Source organism: Leptodactylus fuscus, chromosome 5 (genome assembly GCF_031893055.1).
Source record: "Leptodactylus fuscus isolate aLepFus1 chromosome 5, aLepFus1.hap2, whole genome shotgun sequence".
NCBI classification, from domain to species: Eukaryota; Metazoa; Chordata; class Amphibia; order Anura; family Leptodactylidae; genus Leptodactylus; species Leptodactylus fuscus.
In genome coordinates, this window is record NC_134269.1 from 98,248,920 (window position 1) to 98,271,490 (window position 22,571).

Below are 22,571 nucleotides of genomic sequence, written 5' to 3' on the forward strand. Positions count from 1 at the left end.
GCAGAGATGTTACAAACCTGTTTTGTATGAGCTACTGACAATAAATTCACACCTGCATCTGCTTGGTGACCCACAAATGGAAACCTAATCTGCTTAAAAAAACCCCAAAAAATAGGGACTATAATGGGGTCCGCCAGGTTTCCGCCTGAAAAGGTCACTTTTTCTCAAGTGGAACGGGGAATGGAATTCCTCAGCGGAGAGCAGACGCAAGTGTGAACTTAGCCTGACCCTTCTTAGGAGTTACATGGCATCTACTAGCTATTATGTATTTGTTGCCTACATAAATGTTATTTACTTATCTACGATGACTGTTGGATTCTAAGCAATTTGGTTTGCTGCCCATTTATTATATGGTAGTCCATTGTAGATCTGATGACCATTTTCTTCAGGTCAGGGATCCTTTGAATGAATGAATTTTATTTATATAGCGCCAATATATTCTGCAGCACTGTACAATTTGTAGGGTTCAAATACAGACAGAAAGATACATTACAAAGAAAGTTATTTCACACAATGGGACTGAGGGCCCTGATCACAAGAGCTTACTATCTATGAGGTAGAGGGAGTGACACAAGAGGTAGCAGGGGCGGCATTGCTTATTCTCAGACAATTTTGTAATAGAGGTTACTGTCATTACACAAACATAAATCTTTATGAGCCGTCAACAGTCATGTCCTTTAACATGTGGATGGTGCTTGGACATATAAGGTTAGCCTGAAATGACATCATATCATGTGGGGTAATGTGGGAGCTGGAACAGAGGAGGGTTAAATTTTGGGGATTCTAATTATGGTATGGAAGGGTTTACATTAGGAATTGTCACAGGCCTGTCTGAAAAGATGTGTCTTTAGTTTGTGCTTGAAGCTGTAGAAACTGGGAGTTAATCTGATTGTCCGGGATAGAGAATTCCAGAGAAGTGGTGCAACTCAGGAGAAGTCTTGTATACGAGCGTGGAGGTTCTGATAATAGAGGATGTAAGTGTTAGGTCATTGAGTGAACGGAGAGCACGGGTTGGGCGGTAGACAGAGATGAGGGAGGAAATGTAGGGAGGTACAGCATTATGGAGAACCTTGTGGATGAGGGTGATAACTTTATATTTTATTCTATAATGAATAGGCAGCCAATGTAACGACTGGCACAGACCCGAGGCATCGCTGTAGTGTCTAGACTGATAGATGAGCCTGGCCGCTGCATTCAGAATAGGTTGTAGAGGGGAGAGTTTAGTAAGGGGAAGACCAATTAGTAAGGAGTTACAGTAGTCAAGGCGAGAATAAATCAGAGAGACAATAAGTGTCTTTAATTTATCTCTGGTAAGGAAAGGGCGTATTCTGGAGATGTTTTTGAGGTGGAGGTGACATGAGCGTGCGAGTGATTCAATATGGGGGGTGAAAGAAAGTTCTGAGTCAAACACAACCCCGAAGCAGAGGGCATGCTGCCTAGGAGTTATAGTAAGGCCTGAGACTGCAATGGATATATCAGGGACAGATCTATTAGATGGTGGAAACAGCAGTAGTTCAGTCTTAGGGTGCATTCACACTGAGTAAACGCTAGCTTATTTTGTAGAGTAAAATTACACTTGTAAATTCTGCTATCCCATTGACTTCAATGACATTTTACAGGCGTATTTTTACAGGCGTATTTTTTACAGGCGTATTTTTACACTTGTAAAAAAATATCATTGAAGTCAATGGGATAGCAAAATTTACAAGTGCAATTTTACTCTACAAAATAAGCTAGCGTTTACTCAGTGTGAATGCACCCTTAGAGAGATTTAGTTTCAGATAGAGCGAAGACATGATATTTGAGACAGCAGAAAGACAGTCACTGGTGTTCCATATTAGTGCAGGGGTGACGTCATGGGAAGATGTGTATAATTGGGTGTCATCAGCATAATGATGGTACCGGAAGCCAAATCTGGTGATGGTTTGTCCAATGGGGGCAGTGTAGAGAGAAAAGAGCAGGGGGCCTAGGACCAAGCCCTGAGGAACCCCAACAGCAAGGGAAAGAGGGGAAGAAACGGAGTCCGCAAATGATACACTGAAAGTGCGGTCTCAGAGATAAGAGGAGAACCAGGAGAGCGCGGTGTCCTTGATGCCACCTGAGCGGAGCATAGTGAGGAGGAGTTGATGGTCAACAGTGTTAAAAGCTGCAGAGAGATCCAGAAGAATAAGAAGAGAGAAGTCACCATTAGATTTAGCCGTTAGGAGATCATTGGAGACTTTTGTGTGAAGGTGTATCTTTCACATGACCAGCTCCATTCTTTTTATGCCTATAATTCCCAATGGTGTTTTTTGATTGGATGGAGGGATAGATGCTAGAGATGAGCGAGTAGTGAAATATTCGAGATTCGATATTCGTTTCGAGCTGAGCCTCAATATTCAACTACTCGATCGAATATCGAATCCCATTATAGTCTATGGGAATAAAATGCTTGTTTCAGGGGAAACCACTATTGGACTAACGGAGAGTCACCAAGTCCACGAGTAGCAGAAGGAGAGCATTTAGGAGGAGCAAAGTGCAGTTGAGGAGTGTTGAGGAGGAGCGCTGTGCAGTTAAAGTGCACGGACCCCGTGGACTATAACGGGGTCCGTGTGCTTTATGTGCGAATGATTTGTGCGGGCAGTGTGCGGCAAGCACATGGACCCCATTATAGTCTAGGAGTCCGTGCGCTTTAACTGCACAGCGCTTGCAGTTGCGCTTATATTCTGTCCGGGGGCGTCCTCATGCAGACTCCTTCTGAACGGAACACATAAGCTAATGTGAACCGACCCTAAGCTAGTGTGAACCGACCCAAAGAAGCGTACAGAGCAGGACACGGTGCGGGGATAGTATTTTACCTTTGAGTAGTAATCACCGCATCTGTCCTGCAGAACCAGCATTGATTGGCCGAATGCTATACAATGTATGGCATTCAGCCAGTCAATGCTGGTTCTGCAGGAGGCTCGTCTTTGACGAGGCGGAGTCTAACATCAGACCACAATGTAGACTGCATATTTAACATTAGAGCAGTCTACATTGTGGTCCGATCTTAGACTCCGCCTCCTCAAAGACGAGCCTCCAGCAGAACCAGCGTTGATTGCCTGAATGCTATACACTGTATAGGATTCAGCCAATCAAAGCTGGTTCTGCAGGAGGGATGCTACAATACTATCCTGCGGGTCTATCATTCTCCCCGCGCCGTGTCCTACTCCATGTTTTTTTTGTAACAGAAATAGACTTGACAGGCTGATCAGAAGGGCCAGCTCTGTCCTGGGTAGCCCCCTGGACCCAGTACAGTTGGTGGGTGACAGAGGGATACTGTCCGTGGGGAGCTCCATGCGGGAGAATAAATCAGTATGTCTTTGGAATATGGGATGGAAATACATGCAAACACGAGGAGAAGATACAAACTGCATGCAGATGTTTTTTTGCTGTTGGTGGGATTTGAGCACCAGGACTCCAGCACTGCAAGGCTGCAGTGCTAACCACTGAGCCAACGTGTGGCCCCCCCATGTAAGAGACCTTGACAGCACTTGGCAGCACTGTAAGTGACCGACTGTTTCACCCCAAGTGTGAGAAGGAGCGCTATCAGAGGTCCTTCCTCCCAACCGTGGTCAGGCTACATAATCTACATCAAGCCAAGTGAAGATCACTCCGCACAGAAAACGAAATGATCCTAAAGTCTTCTTTATTTCTTTTCTTCCTAGCTGCTATGGATTCCTAGTATTTTGCTCAGCTATTGTGTGTCTCTTTCTGTAATTACTGTTTATTATCCTGTATCTGTATTACTATGCTGCTGTAACACAAAGAAATTTCCCCACGGTGGGACTATTAATATCTTATCTTAGTTTATCTCTATCAAATAGGCATATGGTATAAATACTCCATCCACTCCTCCTTTTGCTCTAACGTTATGACCTCCTGGCTGGTGTTAGTCACAGAACCTCATAATATGTTACTAAAAATAGGCTGAGTGAGTCAGTGACCAATTCCGAGGCATGTTAGCCACTTATGGAGGAGGGTTTACTATTAAGGGGTGGGTTTAAGTGAGCTATCGGCTCCCACCCAGGAGCTGATGCCCCTCATTAGCTTCAAAGAGCTGGCAAATAGAACCAACTTGTTCACAAATGACCCATCACTAAAGTATCAGTGCCAACGGGACCAATGGGGAATCTACATACTTGAACATGGAGGAATTTTTGTTTGAAAATTGAATATAGCATGAGTTTAGCACCTGTGAATAGGGTTATATTTTTAGCAATTCCTTATTGGGGGAGGTCTTGATATACAGGTTGAGAAATAATCCCACAATTTATATTTGAGTTCTGGATTATTTATATGTGAATAATTTAATAGGTATTATTAAAGATTTTATTTTAGTGTCTCACAATTAGGTAGTGACTATTTTTAGTTTGTTTTATTTGGGGCGCTCAAAGTAAATTTATGTCTGTAGGCTACGCCCCTCTTTACTGGAACTACCTACCCATTTGCAGGTCAATAACCCCCCCCCCTTCCTTTTATTGGCCACTACACTGACTATTTTCCCCATATACTAGCCCCCACATAGTACATTGCTCTCTGTTATGGCCCCACATTAGTACATTACCTGTTGGGTTATTCCAACTGGTAACACTAATATTCATTCGTCCATCTCTGCACCTGTCAAGGGCTGCCTCTGTTTTGACCTCTAGAGAGTGCGGTACACTACATCCAGATGCTGAACAATGTCAGAGCATGACGTTGTTCAGTATCCACATGTATATGGAGCATTGGATAGGAACTAAAATTATTGAGTAAAATAACAGCCACTACCTGTTGGAATAGAAGGCAGAGGCCGATAAAAAAAAAAGTTCATAATGCAACCCACCATTGGGGACCCCCTGACCTCCAGGGTCCCACAAAATTATATGAGTTGTATTATGGCCAAACCTGCCCCTGTTTTTATAAATTAAGCTAAAGTTTAATTTATATATTTATTTCTTTTAGACTGAAATGGATGACTTGAATAAGCGTTCAACAAATGTGGTTTGAAAATCAACGGTATTTATGTGTAAACTAGTATATATGTTAAAGTAAAAATGGTAAAATAGATGTAGTACATGGCCTTTTCATGTCATCAATCTTTTATCTTGCTATGAATTTGCTTCTCAGAGATAATGTTAGGACTTACAGTACTTTACCATTTATAGAACATGCTGACACAATGAAATTTGCTATATGTTTGAGAGAAGGAAACTTAAAAGTAACAACCAATATGGTTCCATTTCCTGTTGTTCTTTTTGCAAAAATAGCCAATGGAATGAAACAGAAACAAAGAAATACATTTTGTAACAAAAAAAAAAAAAAAAAGTTACCAAGTTTTGTCTGCTACTTCACTTCAGATTTATGTGGTAATAAGCCATGCATAGAAAAATTATATGAACCACAATCCTTATGTATATAACTGGTGGCTAAAATGTCAACGGACATGCAAAGGCACAGTGAGCTTTTTTTCATCTAGTGAGTTTATGTTTTCTAATGTACTATGTGTTGAAATATTTCCCCAGATAGCTATACTGACTGCTGCATGCTGTTAAAGCCGAATGCGCATGCCCGCCAGCCACAAGAAAATGGCCACTTACACAGTATTGTAAGCGGCCATTTTCTTGTGGCTAGCAGGCATGCGCAGTCAGCTGCCCGAGGCCTAGAAGTTTGAAGCCACCGCCGAAAAAGATGCAAATAAGACCCGTTCCTAAAGAAGATGGAGGCGACGCTGAAGAGTTCTCTCGCAGCATTGGGGACGCCCCCAGTGCTTCAAGAGAACTCATTTGCATACCAATGAAAACTGTATTATATACTGAACGGCGGCGCGGAGAAGACATCTAAAGGTAGAAGAAGAATAGCCTTTCTTAACGTTCTTCCTATTTGTTAGGCAAAAAAAAAAAAAAAAAAAAGAGTTTTAATGATAGGATCCCTTTAAGTTGTGCATTTTCTTGCAATCCTTGCACAGTCATCCTTAACAGGAGTCTAAGTGGGATGTTTTTTTTTTTTTTTTTTTCTTTTTACAGTAAACACACTAAGGAATAGCCTTTAGAAAGGCTATTCTTGTCCTACCTCTGTTTTTGTCCTGCAAACAGCAGTTTTTTAAATAAATCAATTTTCCAATATACAAGTGCATCTCAATAAATTAGAATACCTGCCTCAGGTTCCAGACCAACACACCACGTGTGAACTTACCCTTAGGCTGGGTTCACACGGAGGAATCCGCCTCAAATTCAGCCACCAAAAAAAGCCTCCCAATAGAATTTCCAAAAGTCGCGGCTTTCTGCTCCAGATTAGGCCCAAATGAATGGACCTAGTCTGGAGGGACTGTCTTGACCCGAACGGCGCGTGCAGTTTCCGCTTATTTTACTGCTCGCGGAAAAAGGAAATGACCAACTCCCATTGAATTCAATGGGAAGCGTTTTTTCTACCCGGATTTTGACGCGGTAAAAAAGTTATAAAATTTTTTTGCTCCTCCACACATCTAGACACACTTCTTTGCATGGACAGAAAATGGTGTTGTGGTGTTTAATAAGGCACAAACCCTATTGATTTGCATGGTACACACCACTCCTTTAATAACCATACTACATAGTAAACAGAACTGAGTAATATATTGCTTTAATCTACTAGTGATGCTTTTAAAATGTATTATTTATTATATATTAGTTAGTCTTAGGAAGGATTATTTTGCATTTATGAATAGATTACACTATTCTGGTCCAAATTGCATAGTTTGCTATTATGGGACTTCCTTCTGTTTATAGTTTTATTTGTATTATAAAGTCAAATATACAAATAGGTAACAATTCAGTATGTTGTAGAAATGATTTCCATTCTGTGCTTGTTGGTCCATTATTGAATTTTTTTTTTAGTTGAATAATTATTCATTGCAGCCGCCATTGTTTAATTGGATATTATTTCGATGGATGAAAACAGTAGGAAAAAGTAGCACACAACCTTTACATGTATAATATTGCAGTGCGTCTCCAATCAAGTGAGTGAGGTTAAGCTGCAACGCAAGACACAGTCTACAAACAATGGTGCTGTTTCTGTGTAAAAATGTAACATCAGCCAAATATAAGAGACTCTGTAATATATCTTTGTGCACATTCACACTTCAGAGTTTCAGAGATTGTTATATTTATCGGACTGCACTTTATTCTGGTTGAGAGATTCCTAGCGGTATAGTTATGTATGCAGATAGGAGACCCTACCTATACTGTCCCATACTGTAATACAGGACTGAAACTCTGTCGTGTGATTGTGCCCTTAGAGAGAAATGCTTTTTTCTTTACCCTTTACTTACTAAACTCTGCATTCACTCTCAAATCTATTAGAGATAGAGATGAGCGAGTACTATTCAAAATGGCCATTTTGAATAGCACGCACCCATAGGAATGAATGGACGCAGCCGGCCGCTTCCATTCATTCCTATGGGTGCGTGCTATTCGAAACGGTCGTTTCGAATAGTACTCGCTCATCTCTAATTAGAAATTCTTTTTTCTTCTCACTAAAGCAGCACATCACAAATCACAAAAGAAGTCTATGAAGAGGAGAAGTGGGAGGAAGAGCTTAGTGAGTTTTGTATATTTTACTTTGTGCTTTGCAGATAAGTACTGAACACTACTGATAAGAACAATGTCTGCCATGATACTGCTGCTGCTTCTGAATGAGTGAGAGACAGAATCTCTTGGTTTCTCTGCCTACTTTCTATAGCAGTTGACTACTATCTCAGGGACACCTGAGAATTGCAGATAGAACCTGCAGAGGGGAAAACTGATTCATGTACAAAATATGCAACAGGTTACTTTGAAGAGTTATTTGAAAGGTTGCATATGTTTTAAAGTATTATCTTTACATGCAGCTCTTTCTATTAAACTGCCATTGTTAACATATTATGACATGCCAGTTTTGCATTAGAAAGCTAGACATACATCGCTTGTTAAGTTTGCATGTGCACACGAGCTGCATAATAACTATGCAAACAATAAACAAACAGCACTGTGATACTTGCCAGACAGAAGTTAAAAACCATGTTCATAAGAATGTTCCTGGAAGCTTTTTATTATTTTTTTGTCGGAGGCAAGTGTAAAGAAATTTTAGTTCATGACTCTACAGAACTCTAAATAACTAAAACCAGAAGTTGTAGGCTAAAGCCCCACAATGCGGAAACGCAGCTTTTATTGTTGCAAATTTTGTTGCATTTTCTTGAGCCATTGGCAGGAGTGGATTGAGCAGAAGGGAGAAATACACTCACCGGCCACTTTATTAGGTACACCATGCTAGTAACGGGTTGGACCCCCTTTTGCCTTCAGAACTGCCTCAATTCTTCGTGGCATAGATTCAACAAGGTGCTGGAAGCATTCCTCAGAGATTTTGGTCCATATTGACATGATGGCATCACACAGTTGCCGCAAATTTGTCGGCTGCACATCCATGATGCGAATCTCCCGTTACACCACATCCCAAAGATGCTCTATTGGATTGAGATCTGGTGACTGTGGAGGCCATTGGAGTACAGTGAACTCATTGTCATGTTCAAGAAACCAGTCTGAGATGATTCCAGCTTTATGACATGGCGCATTATCCTGCTGAAAGTAGCCATCAGATGTTGGGTACATTGTGGTCATAAAGGGATGGACATGGTCAGCAACAATACTCAGGTAGGCTTTGGCATTGCAACGATGCTCAATTGGTACCAAGGGGCCCAAAGAGTGCCAAGAAAATATTCCCCACACCATGACACCACCACCACCAGCCTGAACCGTTGATACAAGGCAGGATGGATCCATGCTTTTATGTTGTTGACGCCAAATTCTGACCCTACCATCCGAATGTCGCAGCAGAAATCGAGACTCATCAGACCAGGCAACGTTTTTCCAATCTTCAATTGTCCAATTTCAATGAGCTTGTGCAAATTGTAGCCTCAGTTTCCTGTTCTTAGCTGAAAGGAGTGGCACCCGGTGTGGTCTTCTGCTGCTGCTGCAGCCCATCTGCCTCAAAGTTCGACGTACTGTGCGTTCAGAGATGCTCTTCTGGCTACCTTGGTTGTAACGGGTGGCTATTTGAGTCACTGTTGCCTTTCTATCAGCTCGAACCAGTCTGGCCATTCTCCTCTGAGCTCTGGCATCAACAACGCATTTCTGCCCACAGAACTGCCGCTCACTGGATGTTTTTTATTTTTCGGACCATTCTCTGTAAACCCTAGAGATGGTTGTGCGTGAAAATCCCAGTAGATCAGCAATTTCTGAAATACTCAGACCAGCCCTTCTGGCACCAACAACCATGCCACGTTCAAAGGCACTCAAATCACCTTTCTTCCTCATACTGATGCTCGGTTTGAACTGCAGGAGATTGTCTTGACCATGTGTACATGCCTAAATGCACTGAGTTGCCGCCATGTGATTGGCTGATTAGAAATTAAGTGTTAACGAGCAGTTGGTCAGGTGTACCTAATAAAGTGGCCGGTGAGTGTATAAGGCCGCGTTCACACAGGGATTTTTGATCTGGATTTTGACGCGGAATCCGCGTCAAAATCCCGCTCAAAAAACCACCTCCCATTGAAATCAATGGGAGATGATCATTTCCTTTTTCCACAAGCATTTTTTTCCCGCTTGTGGAAAAAAGAAGCGGCATGCCCTTTGTTCAGGCAGATTCAGCCGCTGACATCCATCTCACAACACTCCCTCCCATCTAAGCCCATTCATTTTGGCCTAGTCCAGAGCAGAATGCCGCGACTGGATGCCGGTGCACTGTATGCACTGCACTGCACCGGCATCCAGTTGTGAATAGCTGTTTTTTGGACCAGATTCTGAGGCAGCCTCCGCTTCAAAATCTGGTCTAAAACATTCCATCTGAACTTACCCTAAGAGCTTTCTACAGATTTTCTATTCATATTGTAGCCATTCTTGGCTTTAGCTCAAAAAACCACAGCAAAAATCTGCGTTTCCACACTGACTATTTTACTAGTTTTGTGTGGCTATTTGGTGTTGAATTTGAGTTTTGGTTTTTTTTTTTATAAACACTCATACATATGATTGGTTTTATAAATAACTCAGGATAGAAAATTGTCATGAGTTCTAATCAATATGTTTGGCAGAGGCATCCCTACTCTGACCTGCCCCACACTCTGTCCTGACACATTTCGAGGAAAAAGGTGAGCAAGGCACAAGACGGGTATGACACATATGTCACTGAAAGGGGATTTGACTTATCCACCAAAGGAAAGGAATATATAAAACTTTACTTTTATTAGATACTTTAAAACATATAACAAAATGTTTAAAATATGTACTTCACCATGACCCGCTGTGTGATGACCGGTAAGTGTATAAAGAGGAGAGCTGAAAGCGCTATCACTGTTGCACCCTACTTCAATCTTATCTCTGACTCCCTCATCCAATACATGATGTGCACCAGAAACCTCACAGATTTAAATAAGAATGTGACCAGCAATACTGAGAAAAGCTCAATGGAATGCTCCCCCACCCCTCCGAGGATACTGGCCTAACGCCACACCAACAGAGGAGGAAAGGTACCACTGGCTTGGTCACTATTCAAATTATCTGCGTGTGGGTGCTACATCTATAACTGCTTTTTATCCGACCCTACGCGTTTCTTCACTCAAAGTGATTCATCAGGGGTCTCTTTAACAAGGTCCTGAACATCGGACACTTTGTGCAAGAAAATTCAGCGGTAGGTGTTCTGACCGCTAGCAGGACCGCCGCTCAACTCCCAGCGGTGAGTTGCCCTGCTCTCTTCAAGGTATATAAACCCTACACCACGCCCCTCCACTGCTCCCAACCAATCTCTTTCATTGGACGTGCACGCCCACATACATATGACACATACTGCATGCGCAGTAGCATGCTGCTTCTACTACGGCTACTGCGCATGCGCCTAGGCCATTTTTTTTAGCAATGTCAGTTCGCGAGCGCCGGAGGAAGATGGTACCCGAGGACATCGCAGGAAGAGGAGGCGTGGATGAAGAAGATGGCGGTCCCTGAATGCCCGCCCACCGTGCACGATGGGTAAGTTGATCACATTCTTTTTTAGGGTATTATTTTAAAACTGGGGGGGTAGTTTAATATAACTTTAGCGGTTTTTTAAAGGCTATTCACGCATATGTGGGGCTCTATCAGCATGATTTTGCTGATAGAGCCCCTTTAAGAAACACTAAAAGAAATCAAGAAAAATAATTGTGGTAGCCAGTAACAGTTAGTTTTTTAGAACAAGCACAGGGAATAAATTGTGGAATCCCTCAATTCTAAAGAAAAAATTATGAATCATGAAAAACAAACAAACAAAATAACACTCCAACACATCACTAGTACTTTGTTGCACCACCTCTGGCTTTTATAACTTCTTGCAGTCTCTGACGCATTTATGTTTATCAAGCAAATGTGTCCATGTTAATGGCCTGAACCACCTACTCTATAAAATCCTGTGTACACCCTTGCTGTCAAGCAACTAAGTACAAAATCTTTCTAGGCATGCTCTATGTCTACAAGACGGATCCACTCGGACTACAGAAAAAAAAACATATGCTTAGTTAAACCTGTTTTAGAAGAGTATATACAAGTCTGTTTTCAAACTAGTTTTATTTTAGATACAGATATTTAAATATAAAGCTATGTCTTTAATATGAAATATACATAATTCTGGCCTGGCCTGATATAGATGGATGCATTTTCAGCATTTCTGCCCTCTGTGACCAACCACTCAACACCAGCAAATGCCCCACTTGGTATTACAAATCACAGGCACAAAAATCATCATTTAGGTCACTGTACAAGGTCTTGCACATACAATGAATGAGCAGTTATTTCATTTCACTCTGCAAGAATTAACATAAGTTCTATGTATGTGAATGTACCTTCCAAGCTAGCGTTTAGCATTAGCTAAGACAGAGGTTCAGCATAGAGCTCTCTAGGGACCAGCAGAAACGTACAGTGATAGAGATGGCTCACAATGTACTATTTGCATTCTACAGACCATAATTACAACTATCCTCTGGAGATTTGTACTTTCTGAGGATCACAGGTCATATTATTCAACTCTCATACAAAATTGTAATATATTCAAGAACACAACATTACAGGACTTGCTATGGTTTCATTATAAAGTTTGGCAAAATAAAGGTAGTTCACAATCAGTGGCGTAACTACCATGGTAGCAGTGGTAGCAGCTGCCACAGGGCCCAACACCTTAGGGGGCCCGGGCCCCCTCACTAGTTAATATGACAAAAAAAGAAATAAAAAATAAATTTTACTTTTTGAGACCCGAGTCCCCCTAAGTGGTCAGGTTCTGGGTGAGGAGGGCCTCAGTGTGCGTTGTGACACTGGGGGAGGGGCGGAGACATTGTGCAGGAAGAAGATAGTGCGGGGGGGATTCATCTTATAGAGTGAGCAGAGCAGCAGCGCTGAGGACTTCTGGAGAGAGAGTGGTGAGGTTAACCCATGTATCCAGGGCCGGCTGTACAGCACTCAGTACTGTGTTGACAGCTGCCTGCTGCAATTTCTTCTTTCTAACAATTATAAGTGTGCTGTCTGGGGAAGAAGGGGTTACAAGTGCCAAAGTGCCATATTCAATGTCTGTGAAAACTGTTTTAAGTGAGAACTATGAGAACACTCTTCACTGACACTGAATGTGGCACTTGTAAACCCTTCTTCCTCAGGCAGCAAACTTATTACAGTATTATGTATTACAGTCAGGGGCGTAACTACCATAGAGGCAGCGGAGGTGGCTGCCACAGGGCCCGGGCCATTAGGGGGCCTGGTGACAGCCGCTACCACTGAGTTTGTTTTTTTTTTTTTTTTAATAGGCCAATACGGGCCCTATTCACTTGTCGATCCTGGCTGAGCCGGGATCGGTAAGTGACACCGCTGGCCCCACAAATACTATCATTATACTCGGGGGTCTTTGCAGACCCCTGAGTATAATGATCGGAGGCCCGGGAGAGGTAAGGGAACATAACAAACACTGTTACTTACCTCTCCATGATCCTGCCAGGCCTCCTTCCTGACGTCCTTTCTGACGTCTGACGTCATTTCAGAAGGACGGCAGCGGAGAAGACAGCGTAGGAGCCGGGGGACAGGTAAGAAACAGTACTTTTTATGTTTTTATTCCCCCGGGTCTCCGATTATTATACTCTGGGGTCTGAAAAGACCCCAGAGTATAATAATTGTTTATGGGTGTCCACTATGGGACATAATACTGTGTGCAGGGGCCAGTAAGAGACATAATACTGTGTGCAGGGGCCAGTAAGGGACATAATACTGTGTGCAGGGGCCAGTAAGGGACATAATACTGTGTGCAGGGGCCAGTAAGGGACATAATACTGTGTGCAGGGGCCAGTAAGGGACATAATACTGTGTGCAGGGGCCAGTAAGGGACATAATACTGTGTGCAGGGGCCACTATGGGGCATAATACTGTGTGCAGGGGCCAGTAAGGGACATAATACTGTGTGCAGGGGCCACTAAGGGACATAATAGAGTGCGGAGGAGGGGGCCGGTCGAGGTCTTCGACGTCGGTGTCGGTTGGGGGGGAATGGCCCATGTCAAAAGTTCGCCACGGAGCCCCGCCATTCCTAGTTACGCCACTGATTACAGTACATAATACTGTGTGCAGGGGCCACTATAGGGAATAATATTGTGTGCAGGGGACACTATAGGTCATAATATTGTGTGCAGGGACCACTATGGGTCATAATACTGTGTGCAGGGACCACTATGAGTCATAATACCGTGTGCAGGGGCCACTATGAGGCATAATACTGTGTGCAGGGGCCACTAAGGGGCATAATAGTGTGTGCAGGAATGCGGGGGGGGGAGAGAGGGTTGGTCGGAGTCTTTGGCATCGGTCGGGGGGGGGGGGGGGGGCATGTCTAAGGTTCACCACGGGGCCCCCGCTATTCCTAGTTACGCCACTGTTGACAATACTATAAACTGGAATGATTGTACATACAATTAATATCTTTTTATTGAATAGGTTGCCCAAGAGTTGAAATTAAACTACCTCTGATGCTACTTTGGAGCCAATAGCCCATGACTTTAATGAGACCTGTACTGCAGTAAAGGCGCCTGGCTGCTAGACAACTGATGAAGCTTTCTGCTTGTGTCCTGAAGATAGGCCATAAAAGATCAGCCTGAACAACTCCTTTGAGAGGCACCAGCATGTTCATTTTGACATGTCTTCGTTTCCATGCTCTGGAATTGAAATCTGTATCAGTCAGAAACTGTTGACCATATATTTATGGCCTATTCTGAGGATAGGCCATAAAAAAAAAAAAAAAAAAAGCCTGGACAACCTCTTTAATAAATATTATAATATTATAAAGTGGAATGTGATTGGACACTACTATCAAGTTTACTGACTTTAAAGTATAAGTGTAAGTTCACATGGCATAATCTAGAGAAGAATTTGAGGTAGTCATCCTCCTTTAAATCCTCTACTAAAGCCGTCCCAGGAGAACCCGCTGCAGAACCTAAAGCCCAGCCTTGGCTTTCCACTGCAGGTTTGTAGACCTTATTAAAAAGCCTGGATACAATGTTGCTAATGAAGCATGAGGACTGCGCCAGGGTTACTATGGTGATTCAGCTGCTAAAACCTTGGCACCATTGAGCAGGATGCTTCTTCTTTTAGGCCGGGGCCCCACATAGCGTAAACGTGGGGCCCTGGCCTTAAACAGCTAACATCCCCATTCCTGCCCTCAATGACACTTACCAGTTCTGATGTAATAGAATGAAACCAGTCAGTCAGAGGAAACGCACGGGAACCTATCCAAGCCACCTGCTGATCTCATAACCAACTAGATATGAAACTCCTTTCCTGCTGTTAAAAGGTTTGAATGAGTATAATCTGCTGTGAACAAGTCTCATAACAAACAGCTTATTAAAGAAGCAAAACGTGCGCTGAAAACTATGCGGCATGACCTGAACTGGAATCTAACATATAACACACAGATAATTACTTCATAGGTTCACCTATAAGAATGTTGTAAAGTTACTTTTAACCCATAGTGTTCCTCATGTACATGCAGTTTCCTTGCATTAAAGGGTTTTTCCAGGCTTAAGAACTGAATTCATGACCTATCCTGAGGGCTAGTTCACACGTGAATAGGGGGTGGTGGAATTTGGTTCCGCTAGCGGAAAAAAAAAAGCTAGCAGAACCCATAGAACCCTATGGGGAGGCGTTTTTTCCATGTGGACTCTGACACGGATTTCAGTGCCAAAATCCTTACCAAAAAACTCTGTGTGAATGGACCCTCAGAGTTCCTCAGTGACACCAAATACCAATAATTGACAAACCGCAAATCTGCCTTAGGTAAATAGCCATGATAGGTCAAGATGGCGTTGCACAAATTACCAAAATGTAGTATTAATATAGTAAACTGGCTCTAAAAGGAAGCCCCCAGCTGGAATGGTAAATAACGTAATTGAACATCATGCATCATGGCAGCTTCCATAGATGTGTACACAACAATTGGGAAGGCAGGGACAGTAACAAACCCATACCTGCCTTCTCCATGGGAGGTCTGGCTGTAGTAACTTCTGCTTAGGGAGCCTTCACACAGAGTAAACGCTCGCTCATTTTGGCAAAATACAAATGTAAAAATACACGTGTAAAAATAAGACTCCCATTGACTTCAATGACATTTTACACATGTATTTTACACGTATAAAGTACACGTGTAAAATACAAGTGTAAAATGTCATTGAGAGTCAATGGGAGTCTTATTTTTACACGTGTATTTTTTACATGTGTATTTTGCCAAAATGAGTGAGCGTTTACTCCGTGTGAAGGCTCCCTTAAAAGGAGTCTGTCACTAGATTCCAGTATATCAACCCAGCCAAGCAGTTGACCTTTGCCGAGACGTCACAGCCTCAGTCAATATGGAAATTAAATCTTTAGCAATGAGGATGCTGTCACTTATCTTTCCAGAGAAACAGCAATATCCTCATTGCTCCAAAGAGCTAAACTGTATGTTGATAAAAACAGTGATACAACAGAGGCACCAATTCACTAGGGAAAAACAAACACAGTGTGATTCAGGTGACCCCAACGTATCTGTGGGGCCATATTAATATGCCAGTTCTAGTGACAGACTTACTTTAAGGAATTGCTATGTACACAATTCCCTATTACAATTTCCAACATTAGGCTGGGGCCCCACGTGGCATAAACCCTGCCGTTTGCACACGGCAGAAACGCTGCAGAAAAAAAAAAGCAGTGTTTTACAGTCACAGCAAAGCGAATCCCATCCCCATTTTACGTAAAAATATGCACAGTGGACATTGCAGTTTTGGAATTTGCAGCATGTCAATTATACCAACGGCATTGCCTGCGGTTTCTATAGGTATAATGGAAGCAGAAACCTCTGTGGACTTTCGGTGAAAAGTGCTGTGGGAAAAACCAGGATGTGCTGCCACCGCGGTTTTCCCCGCAGTGCTTTTTTGCTAAGGGGCACTATATGCGGCCTTAGCTTAAGGCTAAGGAAGCGCAGCTTTTTTGTTGCAGATTTTGTTGTGGTTTTTTGAGCCAAAGCCTATTATTTCCCATTCCTTTTGTAGCCATTCTTGACTTTGGTTCAAAAAAACGCAACAAATTCTGCAACAAAAAAAGCTGCATTTATGCAACGTGGGGCTTTAGCCGTAGGCTAAGGCCCCACAGGCTGGAACTGCCGCGCTAAAGCGCTGAGGGAACATCCGCGGTGTGAACGCGTTGCTGTTCTTCCAACAGCGCTTTGAACAGAAAGTTCACAGAGTTTTCCTTCGCGGACTTTCTGTTACAAATATATTTATGGGAAAGCGTATCCATAGATATAATTGACATGCTGCGATTTTCAAAACATGCAAATCTCATGCCCACTTTCTGCAAAGTGGGCATGGGATTTGCATGAATCCCATCCACTTTGCAAGTACCGTAAAACGCAGCGATTTTTCCTGCCGCGGCCAAATCATGGCGTTTTCGGCCCGTGGGCCCCGGCCTTAAAGTGTTTTTTTCCCACTACAAACAATTATCTTCAATGCAAGTGCACCATTGCTCCAACCACTGATCTCCTTCTACAGGGTTAAGAGATAACATATTGACTAATGGGCTTCTGACCATGGGGCTCACACTGATTACCAGAATGGAAGTCTTATTGTCCCACCCAGATGGCTAACCATGACTGATGCTATTCCATTCATTTCCTATGGCACTACTGAAGATGGACAAGTACAATGCTCAGCTATCTGCAGTAGTCGCATGGACAGTGAATGGAGTGGCAGTGTTCATACTCAGCCTGCTGCTCCATTCAGATATGGGAAAAGGGACCCCGCCAATCTAGGGGCAACATTAAAACCAAGGTCAATCCATTTAATTGGAAAACCATTTTGAATGGTACATAAGGTACTTACAGTACTTCAACTTAAAGTACCTAAAGCTCCACCTTAAGCTAAGTTCACATGTGAATTACGTGTGACGTAATTTGGTCCGGAAAAAAACGCTTCCTAATTAGGAAGCGGTTTTTGGACCTTAAGGCGTTTTTTGGAGCGTTTTCTGGAGCAGTTTTTGCTAAAAACCGCTTCAGAAAACGCCAGGCGGTTTCCCCCTCCCGGGACAGTGAATGGATCGTAAAAAAATGTGACGCGTTGCCACTAGTGGAAAAAAGAACACTAGCGGTCTCCACAGACCACCATTGTGAGGGGGCGGGTTATGATGTGGATTCCGCACCATAATCCGCCCCCTCTGTGCCCATGTGAACGGGCCCTTAAAGTACTCTAACCTAAAGATCAGAAGCTGAATACACCATACAATATGTAGTACTAAATAATAAAACTCTCTATATAACGCAAACTTGCTATTGTCAGCATGTATTCCTGCTAAAGTGACAGAAATGCAAAATCATATAAAATGCCTTTAAAATATTACATAACTTCTTTTCTTGGACAGAAAGAACATGGGCTGATACAGGAAATACCAATGAATAATGCTATGAAGTGTGAGCCAATGTGTTATACAACTTGTTATAATGATCACTTTCAGAGTCAAGGTACAGTGGAGAAATGTATCTAAATGTATTCAAGTAAAATGACAAGCAGGTGCGAATCGCAACCAATCTGATTCCAGCTTTCATTTCTCATTGGCTTTTTGAGAAATAAGGGGGGTAATCTATAAATATATAATATACTGGGTACACAGATTAGCATATTTTATATGCTATGGTACTAACTTTCAAATCTACATGGGTTGGGTCAGACTCTTGTTGTCTACAGTCAGGAATACAGCTAGAAAAGCTCCTGACTAAGTGTGTCCACAGGATACCACACTCTTAATTTATGCTAAAAGGGTATATTTTTGGAATACATTGGAATGGTACCTTTATCTGATTAATTTATATATATATATATATATATATATATATATATATATATACTGTATATGTATGTATACAGAGAAAGAGTGTGCGGAAGAGAGAGAGAGAGAGAAAGAAAGAGTGTGCGGAAGAGAGAGAGAGGGTCTGAGTTACAAAAAAAATCTATAGTATACAGCAGTGATGGCGAACCTTTTTGAGACCGAGTGCCTAAACTGCAACCCAAAACCAAATAAATTATCACGGAGTGCCAACACGGCAATTTAACCTTAAAACTCTGTGGGTACACAATTGCGGACCCACAAATTACAGTCATGTGACTGGGGCTTTACAGATCTTGTACTGAAAGGTAAAGCTCTCTGCATTCTGTACTTTTAAACAATTAATTTTCACTATTTACATCGCACAGGATCTGTTTTATAGTTTACCGTGCAATGTTATTACATCCTGTACTAATTTCACGTCTGCTATAAAACAAATACTGTGTGATATACATAGTGAGGGGACCCCACACAGTACAATCTGCCCCTCAGTGGCCCCCCACACAGTACAATCTGCCCCTCAGTGGCCCCCCACAAAGTACAATCTGGCCCACAGTGGCCCCCACACAGGATTATACCTGTATACTCCACAGTAGCCCCCTCCCACACAGCATGAACTGGTCCACAGTAGCCCCCTCCCACACAGCATGAACTGGTCCACAGTAGCCCCCTCCCACACAGCATGAACTGGTCCACAGTAGCCCCCTCCCACACAACATGAACTGGTCCACAGTAGCCCCCTCCCACACAACATGAACTGGTCCACAGTAGCCCCCTCCCACACAACATGAAATGGTCCACAATAGCCCCCTCCCACACAACATGAAATGGTCCACAGTAGCCCCCTCCCACAGAGCATGAAAGATCCACAGTAGCCCCCTCCTACACAACATGAAATGGTCCACAGTAGCCCCCTCCCACACAACATGAAATGGTCCACAGTAGCCCCCTCCCACACAGCATGAAATGGTCCAGAGTAGCCCCCTCCCACACAACATGAACTGGTCCACAGTAGCCCCCTCCCACAGAGCATGAAAGATCCACAGTAGCAGCATAAAATGGTCCACAGTAGCCCCCTACCCGCACAGCATAAAAGTCTACAGTAGCCCCCTCCCACACAACATGAAAGGTCCACAGTAGCCCCCTCCCATACAGCATAAAATGGTCCACAGTAGCCCCCTACCCACACAGCATGAAAGTCTACAGTAGCCCCCTCCTACACAACATGAAATGTCTACCGTTGCCCCCCTCCCCTGACAGTGCAAACAAACACAATATAGTTACCTGAAGAGCTGCCGGGTGTTCTCTCTTCTGTTCACTGCGCGCGCTGATGACTTACGTCATCACGCCCGCGCTTGTTCAGAGGTCACACTCTGTAGTCAGTGTAGGCCGCGTAGTACGCGTGGCCTACACTGAGCTACACTGACAGCTTTCAGCTGGATGCGCATTTGCACAACCAGCTGAAGGCAGCGATCGATCACTAACGGGGAATCCTGCATCGGATTCGCCGTTAGTGAGCGATCAGGGCGACAGCACGCGTGCCAGCAGAGGGGGCTCTGCGTGCCCTCTCTGGCACGCGTGCCATAGGTTCGCCATCACTGGTATACAGTATATATATATATATATATATATATATATATATATATATATATATAAATTTTTTACAGTTGTAGTCAATGTCAGTGTGCCACTGCCATTTTATAGACATATATATTGAAATATCCCTGAAGCATATACAACATGTGAATAGTGCTTTGAATCTGTACGTTTATGTTGATTTTGATGCAGACATTACATTTCAAGTGGTAAAATTAGTGTAAAATTACACAAAACATAGGACTAGAAGAAGGCTTTGAAAATCCCCAATATGCCCAGAAAGTATTGCTTTTGCACTATTTGTAAATTAGGTTTGTCAAAGTCACATTCACTTGCATCGTATAAGGGTCCATTCACACAGAGGAAAATAGCGCTTTTCAGCTCTGAAAAAAAAGCCTCCCATTGACTTCAATGGGTGCCGCTAGCTTTTTTCCACTAGCAGAAAATTCCGATAGTGGAAAAAAAAGCTAGCAGAATCCATAAAAATCAATGGGAGGCTTTTTTTCAGCCCTCAGGGGCCCTTAGGGGCCATTCACACGGAGGAAAATGGTGAGGAATTTGGTGTGGAATTTCAGTGCTGAAAACAAAGCCTCCCATTGACTTCAATGTGTTCTGCTAGCTTTTTTTTCCACTAGTGGAATTTTCTGCTAGCGGAATATTCTGCTAGTGGAAAATTAGCTAGCGGCACCCATTGAAGTCGATGGGAGGCTTTGTTTTCAGTACTGAAATTCCACACCAAATTCCTCACCATTTTCCTCCGTGTGAATGGATCCTTATAGTTTTCAGAGTAAATTCTGCAATTGAACAAATACAATACACTAGGTATGCCCATGACCTAAAGTGTATATTAAACACTCGCCATAACTGTAGTCATAAATTTGTGAAATGCCAGGTGTTCTGTAACCGCAACTTCCAACATGCTAAACACACTGGGATCTGTAGTTTAACAAGGGATAGAGATGCCACAGGCTGCAAACCTCTGACGTATTTGCTTCTGTTCTGCAAGTTATCTTCACCTAATATTAGTCATATATGTCAGATTTTATTTATGAAGCTATGGTATATCCGTGAATTATGAAAAAAGTTTGAAAAATATGTAGGACTCTGATGTCGTCCTATTAGTACTGGGCATCAAGCATTGAAATAATACGTAGATCAGGGGACTGTATTTGCAGCAATGTCCTAAGACACAACTATTACCTGAATTGCTTCCATTTACAATTGGGACCATGTAGACGATTGGGGGAGATAAATGGTTCTCACACTAATGTGATCACGTGAGCTCATGTACAGTATTGTGCCTTATGTATCCTTATGGTAGTTGAAAGTTTTGGATTTCTTTTACATAATCGTGAATTGCTTGCATATAATAATTCATTATTAGATTGTTTGCTTTATGGTTTATACCTTGCAAAAACAAATAACAGAATAAAAGTATGTTTATTAGAAAAAAAATAAAAACTTGTTACTTTATACCCAACTTAACTCCTTAGGGGTAGAAAGCATCTTTAATGCAGGACCTGCAATATAACTGTGGGGTACCAAGGAAAGTGAAGGAATATAATAATGCCCTTACCTTTCAGGTTCATAGCCTGCCTGAAGCCGAGTAGCACTGTACCGCTGAGCAGCAGTCTCATGCCCATGGAGATGCCCACCTTGGACAGGGGCACAACCATTTAACAAGGAACGTCTTTGTGAAGAGTGAGAAGGGGACATTGGGGGCTCCTTCACATCCCCTACAATGAGCCGGTAGTCATAGAGCCCTTGCTGGGCATCACCATCATACCTGTAGCCGTCCATAGCCAGCAGGAGTGGTGAGGAGTGTACGAGGAGGAGTGCAGCATTCACTGATACATCCTGAGGAGAGTGACACAAGTAAGTCTACACAGTGTGGGCTGAGGTAACAGGCAGCTTGTGCCCTTGGTTCGTGAGCTCAGCACTATCTGCTGTCAAAGAGGATCGGAGTATTTAACCTGCTGATAGCCGGGGAATTTGCACACTTGCAGAATCCCTGCCCCCTTCCTCCCTGAGCTTCTGTCTCCAGGAGATGTCTCCACCCAGAGGACACATTGTTATTTAGTGTCTTTCCGGCTCCTGCCTTCTTCTCAGCACCTTTATCACAGGGCCCAGACCTCAGAGCTGTGACCCCAGTGGGTGATAAGGCTGCTGCACCTCCCTCAGTCTGCCAACACTGAGGACTCAACTGTGACTTGGCAAACTTTCAGGATTTCACTTTCTGATCAGAATGAGATTATTTGAGTTATTCTTATATTAAGTCTGAAGTCCCAGATTTACAGGCTGCAACAGAAACCTGACCCTTGAAATTATCACATAAAAAACATAAGTTTTTTCAGCATAAATACAGAGGCCAAGCACAATGCTGTGTGTATGATATAAAGCTGATAATACACAGATGTGATTTCCAAGCAGTGATAAGCGTCACACAGAAAAGATAAGCGTCACCTGTATGGACACACAATTCATTAAATCAAATATCACATCTAGCAAAACCGTATAATATTAAATCTATGGAACAAAGGGCTAGCTGAGTAGGCATATAAGGGTGGAAGGAGC

At 42.8% G+C, this 22,571-nt stretch overlaps 1 protein-coding gene across 2 annotated transcripts in view; it reads right to left on the minus strand.

Moving 5' to 3' along the window:
• Positions 1 to 21,960, minus strand: part of IMPDH1 (inosine monophosphate dehydrogenase 1) — a 125,921-nt gene extending 103,961 nt beyond the window's left edge. Inside the window, exon 1 of one of the 2 annotated variants that reach the window (XM_075273824.1) lies at positions 21,574 to 21,960. In XM_075273824.1, coding sequence (XP_075129925.1) covers positions 21,574 to 21,797 — 224 coding nt within the window. In that variant the 5' untranslated portion in view covers positions 21,798 to 21,960. The remainder of the gene's footprint in view (positions 1 to 21,573) is intronic. The other variant, XM_075273825.1, reaches the window with a different exon arrangement.
• Between the last annotated feature and the right edge of the window lie 611 nt (positions 21,961 to 22,571).